The sequence below is a fragment of the Periophthalmus magnuspinnatus genome, chromosome 4 (assembly GCF_009829125.3).
Source record: "Periophthalmus magnuspinnatus isolate fPerMag1 chromosome 4, fPerMag1.2.pri, whole genome shotgun sequence".
Taxonomy (NCBI): Eukaryota; Metazoa; Chordata; class Actinopteri; order Gobiiformes; family Gobiidae; genus Periophthalmus; species Periophthalmus magnuspinnatus.
Window position 1 is genome coordinate 12,873,764 of NC_047129.1, and position 11,990 is coordinate 12,885,753.

Consider the following 11,990-nt stretch of genomic DNA (forward strand, 5'->3'; position numbering starts at 1 on the left):
ACAATAACTAAATCTCAATCTTGGTTCAAATGTGATCAATTGCACAGCCCTAGGAAAACATTTTATCTCAAAGAAAAACATTAGTAAACCTGATCTGTTTTGCAATGTGCAGTTGTGCAGGGGACATCAGTTTCATCTATATTTTATTGGTACAAATAGTTCTGGGTTTGTTTTGTTTGGTATGTAACAGACTAACAGTAAATGTGCATTGGGAATATCACACAAGACTAAAATAGACAAAACTGGACACCACTCAAACATAACTGACCAGTGCTTGATGAAATAATGACACTGGAGAGGTCCACTTTAAACGATTGCTCTGTTCAAGTCAATTTGTGTCTGACCTTTTGTTTTTTAGGGCTAATATAGATCCCTGCAACTGACCACATGAACTGTGGACCAGCGATTTTACTTAAAGGTCCTATACTGCACAAAATTGACTCTTCTGAGCCTTAAGCCGTGTTATAATGCCTTTACCTTTTCAAAAATATACCAGGAGTTGTGTTTTGTTTCATTCACACACACATACATTTGAGTAATCCTTTATTATTAGTCTGTCTACATCTCCAAAGCTCCAATGCTCTCTTCCACCTTGTGATGCCATGAAGCGGTAATTTTCAACTTAACACTGAACATTTTCCTTTTGTTCAGTAGCGCTTGGCAATTCCTGGGCTAAAATCATCCAAATGATTCTAGTGAAGGTGTATGGAGTTTAAAAACACAGTGGAGCACTTCCTGTAGGTGGACTAGAGGTGTCTTCTGTTTGAGAGAATAACTCTGCCTAAATATGCAGAATTTGTCTGTTAAACATGTGAGTGAAACAAAACTCCAGGTTTGTTTTTGATGAGGAAACAACATTATAAGATAGATCAGAAAATAGCCTAATATGGGCCCTTTAAATTTATATATTACAATTAAGCTATTTGTTACTCTACATATAATAATAATAATAATAATAATAACAATAACAATAACAATAATAATAATAATAATAATAATAATAATAATAATAATAATTATTATTATTATTATTATTATGTAGTGTTTTCATGCTTTATAAAGTAAATGTCAAGCTAGCCTTCCTGCTTTCATGTTGAAATGATAAAACTGGAGCTGTTTTGTAAATAGACATAATTAGACATTTAGTGAAAATCATTTGTATTCCACAGATGTACATATGTACTTTAAAAATTTTTTTTTTTACTTTTACAGAAAACAACTAAAGCAACAAATGGATTCAGGAATGGTCAAATTGTGTCCTGTTCATCCATTCATATGAGTAGCTAGTTTCAGTTCTAGTTTTAGTATGAATTAGTGTCTGGGTATTACTTTTGACAGCCCTACTCTACATGTTTTTTTGATAGATAGCAAATTTGCAGGTCTCCAATATTCAAATTCAAATGGTCAACGCCTTAAGTTACTAACCCTAACCCTTACTGCACCTGACTGTTAGACTTGAAGGTTGTTCCAGCTTTGTTTTCAGTGTTTGCTGAGTTATAAATCATCCCATTAAGCATATGCACTGACCTCCATAAGATTAGTCTCAAAGTCCTAAAGTCCTTCCATCTTGTCACATCACATGAGATATATATATATATATATATATATATATATATATATATATATATATATATATATATATATATATATATATATATATATATATATATATATATATATATATATATATATATATATATATATATATATATATATATATATATATATATATATATATATTATAATTTATAATTTTTTTTTTTTTTATAATTTTTTTTTTTTTTTACAAATTACCTAATACAAGACATGTGCAGTGAAGGTGAACTCAAGTGCATTTAAAATGAGCAAGATTGGTGGCGGTGATTGGAGAGCCTCTTGTGCTGATGAGACAATTAGAAAGGAGGGACAGGCAGGGGCGTCTTATGGTGGGACCCTGCTTTGATTCAGTCAGAGGTTTTTAGAAGGACCAGGAGCTGTGGACCTGATGGCTCTGCACACTGTGGTGACGCTTTACTTACATTTCCTGCTTGTAAGTTTTACTTATATTTGAACATTTTACCATTTCTATTCGTTATTTCTTTGCAGGGTCTGTATTTAAGACACTGACTGTATTTGAGACACTCCAGGTGAATAGGACAATTTTTTTCAGATAGATAGATATAAACTTCTTCAGTTTACCTACATGAAAATGTATATGTTGAGAAAACAAACTGATAAAAGGATGGAAAAACGTGAATATGGCTGTATTTGCCTTAATGCTTTGTGATGGTCTTGTATTTCATAACTGCATGTCCACACTATGCATTTGATACTATGTGCTAAGCTTTTGTTGTCTTGTCAGAAACACTTGCTGTTAACTGTATGTGGTCTTGTCCAGACTGCTAGCTTTCTAAGCATCAGTGATTTTCTCTATAATTCTATGCTAATGCTTTTTATTGTTTTTGTTAAACTCATTTTCATACAGGGAGTCAAATGCTGGCATGACTTGGACAACACTGAGTACGACTGCTGGCCAATCAACAGTCCAAATGATTACAACATGATAAGCTGTGGTGGTAAGTATAGACAAATTAAATTAAGAACAAAATTCTGCCAATATCATGAATGGTAAATGAAGGGCATTTTTTTCACAGGTCTGGAGATGGCATGGGTACAAAGGCCTCCGGAGAAAGTGACAAATGGGGAAGCGTTTAATGTGACATACACAGTTACAGCATCAGATTCCTTCTATCAATATGCTGTGAGGAACAAGATATTCCAGTTCAGGTACACTTCCTTTTGTTGTCACAAGACGTCTAAATAACTATCATGCTCAGTTTGGTTAAAAGAAAAGCAAGACGCAACGCAGTGTCCCCCCCACATATTTGCAATTATTATTAGTATTTGTGATAGGAGGTGATTGCAGTGATAGGTTGTGTTCAGAATCTATGCACAGGTTTGACACAATTCACATGTCATAAATAAAGATTAAACATTTTATCTATTGAATTATTTTGTGTTAACTTTGAACTTTGTGCTGGTTTCCACATATATAGATTAGGCTCAGTAATTGCAAAGATATTTACCATAAACAGCTAATGCTACCATTAGAAAATTTCCCTGCCTGAAGTTCTTTATAACCACAGTGATAAAGCTTTAAACTCTCACCTGTCATAAGGAAAGATTGTACATTTTTATCTTATATAGTTATTTTATGTTAACTTTGAACTTTGTGCTGGGTTCTGTGTACATAGACAGTTGCACTCCTGGTACTAGGTTTACCACCCTGGCCTATTTTAATTGTGTTATTTGTCCCAATGCTCTTTGTAAGCGATCCAGCCGATGCAAAGAGATTCTGTCAGGACCACGATTGCCCTGCGAATTGGAACAACGCAAATGAGATGAACTGCTGTGTTTACCACGCCAACATCCACTCCTGCCCCCTCGGTCTCATGGTACTACTACAACTCATGTACTCAGAAGTCTTTGGTTGAGTCATTTGCTTAGGAAGTAATTTCTTTTAGTGAACTGCAAGTAGTATTCAAACTTTCATCTTGTCTCAATGCAGAAACATGGGGGAATATGTGGGCCGTGGATACCTGACGACGGCAAAATAGTCACCCATACTGTCTCTAAAGCAGGCAAGATGTCTCAGAAATACTGGACTTCAAAGGTAAATTATTCAAATCAAAGCAAGTAGGTTTTAATAAATGCTTCAACATTTCCTTTACTTAATAGACTGTGTTTTCTAAGCAAACCTGGATTTATTAGACATTTTAATTTACTGAAACTCCAACTTACGTTTTATCTTTATTGCCTTAAAAGAAAATTTGTCCTGTTGCCAACTTTAAATATTTGTTGGTGTTGTCTTTGTTGGCTATTCCTTTACAGGAATCCCAAATGCAGCAATCACAAATTCTTTTGTTACTTTTTTGAATGCCTTGTAAATATTTCACTTTATCACAACTTCTGTAAAGTATCTTAGCCAGTGATAGGGAAGAATACTGTGAAAATGTATTTAGTTATAGAGTACTATCTGCATTAAAATGGATTTTGTAATATATTCTGTGACACGGGCGAGTCAAAGTACTGTATTCTTTGTGATAACAAGTGCTGCAATTTGTTCCATTTATTTTAAATTATATTTAAAATATCTGAATGTGTATTTAGGTACAAGTATTCAGTTACTTCCCAACAATAAATATAGCAATCCACAGGTTGCAAAACTGGTAGAAGAATTATTGTAATCGGTACCTATTGATATAACTAAATGTCTGTTAGGTGGTGCTGATTCACGTGGGAGTGACCTCTGTCATTGCCCATATTAAAATTGGACAGATGCATGCAGCACTGGAATCAAAAGTGCTGGTTGTCCCTGCTCAAGGTTTCACATTAATTATAATTCCTACTCTCGTGTTAAGGTCTTAATCTATAAAACGCATATCTATTTTTCTTCAGTGTGTGGAGATGATTTGTGTGAGCAGGAGGAGAACTGTCTTAACTGCCCAGCTGACTGCGGTATCTGCCCCATGTCGATAGCCATCAAACTGGCCATTGGACTCCCTGTTGCCCTTTTCTGCAGTGGATTCATCCTAACCTTAGTGGTCAGTACTTTTAAGCATTTACAAATCTTAACAAAGAAAAGTATAAATGCTTAATTTTTGTTACTTGCAGTGGCTTCAATATCAGAAGCAGAAAATGTTTTGGGATGAAAGTTGGATCATAAACTACAACAACATAGTATTTGGTAAATAAAAGCCTCACCCATTAGCCTTATCATTATGTAGAGCTGTACCGTAGCTATAGTGTTGTGCACAGGTAAACTCTGTTACATGGGCATTGGGAGTACAATGACCCTGCAGCGCGCCATGACCAACTCCACCGTGAGCCGGACCACTGATGTCACTGTGTGCACTGGTGTCAACACCTCCTTCAAACCAGGTCTGATCCAGCTGGGCATCTAGTAAGACCATACTTTCATTTGTTAAGGTTCACATGTATTAAACATTAAACATGCATATGGCACTTGTATGCTTGTCTCCACAGAGATGTCAATGCTTTGCCTGGAATGTTCCACAGTATGGCATTAAACTCTAGTTTGCATGAATTCATTTACATGTGTTTTTATTGCTCAAAATACCTTGAAAAACATGTATTCGAGCAGGAGAATCTGACCTGCAACTGGGCCTGGTACTGCCGCATGCTTTTCTTCATTGAGATAGATAAGATTAATGCCATACTGTGGAACATATCCGGCAAAGCAATTACTTCTTGAAACACGTCCAAGTAATACTTAATCTCTGACACCTGATCTGATTGAAAACTAAAAACTTTTATTAAGAAAACAAGATGAATATTCATAATCTATCTCCATGGATACAAGCAGGAGACAGACCAGCCCTCAACTAGAAAAGTTACATGGTACACTTTTAACTGTGACTAAAATTTAACAGTATTCCACTTGATCCTATTTTGGTTCTGTTTTTCAAAGGGCTAAAGCTCCCAGACAAACTGAAACCCTCCTCTGACCTGAGGGACTCATATGATGTTAGAAAAGTCCTTTTAGGGAGTCAGCTCTGTCAACACTGATTTGCATAAGCATGCACTTATATGGCAATGTTTGACATAGCATTTGAGTACTTTTACTTGTGTAAATGTGAAGTGTGATGTTTTTAAATGAAAGAATGGGAGAATGCATGGTTTGATTGTAAGTGGATGGATATTTAGATGTATTTTAATTGTTTGTAACCTAACCTTGGACTGCAGATGGAAACTAGCTTTATCTAAATCTGGTGTAAAGCATCTCTTCTTTTGTGAGATTAATGTGTTTGTGCATGGTCCCTGTTAAAATAAACTAATAAACTAAACTAAACTAAAACAGTGTGTAGTACTACTGAGAATGTATTACTGTTTTACTTGGAGGCACCATCTGCATTTTAAAAGGTAACATTAATCTTCTCTAAGAGGGGATAGTAAAATTTTGCTTACCCTGTTCCAGTGATGGGAAGACTGTAGCTGTGAAGCACATCCAGAAGAAACATTTTACTCTATCTAAGACCATCAGGAAAGAGGTGAAAGAAGTCAGGTAAGGACATATCTGCATAAAACCGAGTAAGAGATTCATAGTGTACAGTTTATCATGTGTATTAACTGGACAGGCAACTGGACCACCCAAATCTGTGCAAGTTTATTGGAGGTTCCATTGAAGTGCCATATGTTTGTGTGATCACTGAGCACTGCCCCAAAGGAAGTCTGTCTGATGTCCTGCTCAACGACGATATTCCCATCAACTGGGGCTTCAGGTGAGTACGTTTACACACATTTATGCCTAGTCTAGTGTAAGTGCAGATGTTATAACACATGCAGTTACTCAAATGATCTAATATTGCATCACAGATCATTTTGGCCGGTGAACATTGTGTACGTTTTTGGCACTTTGGCTTTACTGTTTTAGGGTGTGCAAATTTGGAAGGTTGTCAAAATACCACAGCTTTTACAATAAACATATATGAGTAGAGAAGTATGATATTTGAAAATGACTATATTAGCACTATGTAACTTGTATGTAGACAATTCAAAGCAATAACAGCTCCATGGGGACAAGCAGGTGGCAGATACTCGACCATAAAAAGTTACATAGTGGGCTTTTAAATGACTGATTGCCCATGCAAACGTTCTATTTCATAATTATATATACAGATACAGAGTTTGTCTTACCCTCAGACTGTCCTTTGCCACTGATGTTGCCCGAGGGATGGCCTATCTTCACCAGCACAAGATGTTCCATGGGAAACTCCACTCCAGAAATTGTGTGATTGATGATCGCTGGGTGTGCAAAATCTCAGGTAATGACATTGCATGCTAATTCTGCAACCTTATCACAACAGGTTGATTTCATGGGACTACTCTGAGCTACAAAGATAAACAGCTGTCACACTGCTGACTTGTTATTATCAAACACATAAACAACATCTGCAGCCTGTTTTCCTGTTTGATTGCAGATTATGGGCTCACCGCTTACAGAAAAGGGGACTTTGAGGCTGTGAGTAATGGTTTTAACTGTGGTGACGTCAACCGCGTTTACTGTGCTCCTGAGGTCCTACTGGGAAGCAGCTCCAACATGACTCAGGGTGCAGATGTTTACAGGTAACTGCTGATGGTACTGCACTTGGAACTGCAGGGATGTTAACATTATTTGGTTAATCAGGATTATTCAGGCCAACATATGATTGTAAGAACTGAAATAACAATAATAATACTAATAATAATGACAAGTTTTGAACCAAAAGTAAGTAATTTAAAGTAAATTTACTCTCAGAACAGTAAGCTTAAATATAAAGTGCCTCTTTATCTGGTTATTTATCTCACATTAATATTACTGTTATATTCAGAAAGTTTGATTTCATATGTTGGTCACATATTTGAGCAATGGTGAGCTATTAAACATTGAGAATGAAAGTAAATAAAGTGTTTCACTGATGTCAATAATTGTGAAAATGTGTAAAATCAGGATATTTCAATATTCCAGTATTCGTAACATTTTATATTGCGACATCCCTGTAAGAAAATTAACTGTCCTAACTGTCCCTGACCATTTTGGGACTTATGGTCCAAGTTTACATCTCTTTAGATTTTCTTTGCTCAATTTAAATACACACAGCTGGAAAAAATGCACAAATTATACATTTCCTCTGTTTCTCCTCAGCTACTCCATGATTCTGGTTGAGATTGCGACTCGCTCTGACCTCATTTCAGTGAGTATAGCAGCCATAGATTACAACCTTCAGCTTCCTTTTGATCTGGGTAACAAGCAACCTCTTACGTCAGGATCAGGCTGAGGGAGTGAGGATTGATATCATGTGGCGCCCCCCTCTGCCTGAAGTTAAAACAGGGAAGGCGGACACAGACTGCCCGAGTCAGACTGACTATTGTGAGGTATGTGAGCGCAATGTTATGAGAGGTTCCATTGTAAGTCATTACAACATAAACCAACCATATTTTGAACAGCTAATAAAGAAGTGCTGGTCTCATAACATCACCATGAGGCCCACTTTTGAGCAAGTGAAGAAGATGCTTGACAAGATGAACCCACACAAAGTCAGCCCAGTGGACATGATGATGAATCTGGTAACAGGCCAATAACAGTTCTACATCACAGCTCACAAAAAGTCTATAAAACTTACGTAACTTTACTTAATCACAGATGGAGAAGTACAGTAAGCATCTGGAGGCCATAGTCGCAGAGAGAACACAAGACTTACTGCAAGAGAAGCAAAAGACTGACCGACTTCTGTACAGTAAGCGACAACAGACACCCCTCAACCAGATGAAAAACACTTGATTCTTTGTCATAAAATATAATAATTATTTCACATTGAACGATTCTGTAGTGCAGGGGATTTTGCTGCTATTTAGTGGTCAATCTGAAATGCACCTATTGAAAATGTCTTTGCAGGTATGCTCCCAAAGCCAGTAGCTGATGATTTACGCCAAGGTCGAACAGCAGAGGCACAAAGCTTTTCCAATGCCACAGTGTATTTCAGGTTACTTATCTAATTATGTGAATCTTATCATTTAGAAGCTGTTTCCTGTGGTTCATTTTCTTCTGTCTTTGTCATCACAGTGACATTGTTGGGTTCACCCAGCTGTCTGGTGCCAGCACTCCTCATCAGGTTGTTGATTTTTTAAATCAACTTTACACCACCTTTGATGATATAATTGACAATTATGATGTTTATAAAGTAGAGACCATAGGAGATGCTTGTAAGTCCATATTTGTTTTATAGATAATTGTATGCTTTTCTCTTCTTTAATATGACAATGGATTATTGATGTCTGTGTAGACATGGTGGTCTCTGGTGTGCCCAAAGAAAATGGCATTAATCATGCAGGGGAAATAGCCAGCATGGCTCTAGATTTGGTCAGTGTCTGTCACAGCTTCAAGATTCCCCACAAACCCAACACTCAGCTGAAGATACGAGCAGGGATCCACTCAGGTATTTGTAAATTTAACCATATTTATTAAATATTATCCTGTACTTCCCCTATTCTTGGTCCTATAGGGCCAGTGGTTGCGGGAGTGGTTGGCACAAAAATGCCACGATACTGTCTATTTGGTGATACTGTAAATACAGCCTCTCGCATGGAATCAACAAGTGAAGGTAATAGTAAATTATTAGCTACAGCCAAAATATGTATGTCCAAGATTCACAGGACTCATCACATGTACATAGAGAATGGCAGTAGCTGACAAAGGACCGATCTTCTTCATTAAGAAAATGGGGGTGAATACATCACAGTATCTCTAATTATGTTTTTTGGTCCAGCTCTTAAAATTCAGGTGAGCGATACAACAGCAGAACTGCTCCATTGTCTGAAAGGTTACTTCATGACCTGCAGAGGAACGCTTAATGTGAAGGTAATATTAGTATAGAAGCATACTGTTTTAGTGGTGTTTTTACAACCTCAAAATTCCCAATGAGCCACCTATCCACAAAAAATGGGTGTGCATGCTATTTTCCCTTTCTACCTTTAGGACTGTGTGGACCAGTTTACTGGTAACTTAATCCTGTGGTTTGGGTGGTGCCAGGTCACGGGGGAAGGGTTATGACATTGACACTTGTGATGTCTTGTTAGGGGAAACCTCAGCTGCTGCTCCCTGCTCCCTGATCAGAGCTAATGGCTTTATTTAAAATTCAGAAGACATACATGTTCTCCAACACGGTTCCTTTCCTTTCGCTCATTTGTCCCTCCATCTTTATTTCTTGAACTTTTAGGGCAAAGGAGAGATGCAAACATGGTGGCTTGATGCTAAGAAACACATTCACACAGATCCACTGCAAGCTTTATCTGAATCAAAAGGAGTTCCAGTTCCAGTCAGCAACTAGACAAGGCTTTAGTAAGAAATAAAGTCATTAATAAAAAACTAAACAGTTGAAATGCCGTGTTTGCATAGCTGTGCTGTAGGTCTACATCATAAGTTAGAGACAATGCTTGCCTTTTATTGCAAAATATTAATTTATGTATTTAGCCTCTGCATGTATGTATGAATTGGCCTGTATTCATTCATTTGTTTGTTTGTTTTATTTTTGTATTGAATATTTATATAGAACATAGCCCAAATAATATTTAGGCGTTTTTTATTTGAGAATGTAATTTTTATTTTATATTTTGCCAGCTTTAATGATAATTTGAGAAACAGCTAGACTACTATTGTACATCTGCTCAACCTGTGCAATAAAATGACTAATAATAAGAGAGAGTTTAAATGGGTTGTGTTTTTTGTGTTCATAATCACTGACCAATCACATTCAACCGCGTTTTGTTGCTAGACAACCACGTGTCCAATCAGCCTGCAGTATGGTTGCGTGCGTTTAATGTGCCGTTTGCGGCAACAAAACATTTAGGTTTGGGTTTACAGAGAAAACGCACCTCAAAAAGGATCCGCTTTATGCTCCATCTGTCCTGCAGTAAGTGAGTGTAAGAGGCGTGTGTACTTCAGGAGAGAGTAGTGGGTCACAGTGACACTGGAGAGCCTCACCAGCCTGTGGAGGAGGAGGTAATTACCGGTCGAAAACGGTATTTGTTTTTCGTAACGCTTCATGCTTTTATTTTGGTTAATTTGCTGTATAAATGTCACTAATGAATAAATGTGTTTCGCCGCAGTAACTTGCATCACCTGCTGCAGGTTTAGTTGCACATTCCTGTATAGTACTTAGCCTAGTTAAAACTATTTTACCTGCCTACTTTACATCTGCATCTCTGTCAGGCAACAGTCTTTTGATATTTTAATATAGTTTAGGCATTTATATTAAATTGTTATACCTATGTACCAGTCTGTGAACACAAAACAAACCTGCTAAAGGAAAGGTCACCCCTTGTAGAGTTAGTATAAGCTGGTGATATCTGGGGTTTAAGATGTGTGGAGCCAGGCTGCCATCTGTTTAAATAGACTGATTAAGTGTCACTGAAAACAAAAGGTTGGTCTGTAGACTTCCTGTATGTGTGTGTGCATACATCGTCCATAAGGGTTCTTGTCATTTTAGTTTTTCCCCAAAGAAGATAAACTGACTTTATTGATTTTTGTTGAATTTTGTATGTTAAATATATATTTCATTGAATTATACCTTATATAAAAACATTAAAGACCGCAGAATAAGTGCAGCTCATATTTGCTTGTAGCCAATTCATTTTTCAATTGTTCCTTTAGTTCTACACTGTCTGCATTGTTTGTCATCCTGTGTGTGTGTTGTGGATTAGCCTGGTCAGTTCATGATAATAGCCTTTAGATAAGATATTAAAACTGTCCCCTATGATTATTATTCAGATGTAAACTATGCAGTTACAACATAGCAATGCTCTCGGTTTGTATATAAATGACAATGACAATGTAACTACCTTATATTAGGAGTACCAGACAAACTCTAATCCGGATCTTACATCCAGCCAATAGACTCCCATTGGGTTAATACTAAATAGAACTGAATGAGTGCTGCTAATCTTACCCTCTATTTCAGGAGCAGGTGCGTGCCTGTGGATTTTGGATCAGTCCACGTGAACCAGACTCGTAACCTGAGAGCTGTACAGCAACAATGCCCGAGTCAGAGTCATTTCTGGGTAAGTAAAGCTAATTATTACCATATCATTATCACTGTCATTTTAAGATGTTGTTGGTGGTACAGTGAATGTGTTTTATTGGATTTCTGCTAGATATCAAGGACAGTCACTGCAGTCCTGTTGAATATAGAGCATCTCCCCAAAGACTTAGCCAATCATCGCTGCACAGAAATTCCTCTTTCTGCACAGAGGGGAATGTACAAGAATGTCTGTCCCACATTGCCCAGGTTAATACAATTTTTTATGTTTTCTTTTGTCTTAAATGCATGTTTCTAATTATGACTTCATTTGGTGGAATACATTTATTGTAGTTTTACTTCAGTCAGTTGGGAATTTGTGAAGAAATTTAAGAAAAAAGTTGAAATCTACAAGAAGTAGCTTTGAGTTTGAAAAGG

At 36.8% G+C, this 11,990-nt stretch overlaps 1 protein-coding gene across 1 annotated transcript; it reads left to right on the top strand.

Moving 5' to 3' along the window:
- Positions 1-3,296: 3,296 nt before the first annotated feature.
- LOC117369821 (atrial natriuretic peptide receptor 2-like) lies at positions 3,297-11,758 on the top strand. The gene is made up of 21 exons (XM_055221365.1): positions 3,297-3,434; positions 3,548-3,652; positions 4,261-4,363; positions 4,438-4,583; positions 4,654-4,726; positions 4,798-4,942; positions 5,978-6,064; positions 6,138-6,281; positions 6,703-6,824; positions 6,981-7,125; positions 7,685-7,733; positions 7,807-7,914; positions 7,987-8,106; positions 8,183-8,276; positions 8,435-8,522; positions 8,603-8,742; positions 8,823-8,975; positions 9,042-9,140; positions 9,306-9,397; positions 11,496-11,595; positions 11,689-11,758. The coding sequence occupies exons 1-20, from the start codon at positions 3,297-3,299 to the stop codon at positions 11,547-11,549; spliced, it is 2,205 nt and encodes a 734-aa protein (XP_055077340.1). The 3' UTR covers positions 11,550-11,595; positions 11,689-11,758.
- Positions 11,759-11,990: the final 232 nt, after the last annotated feature.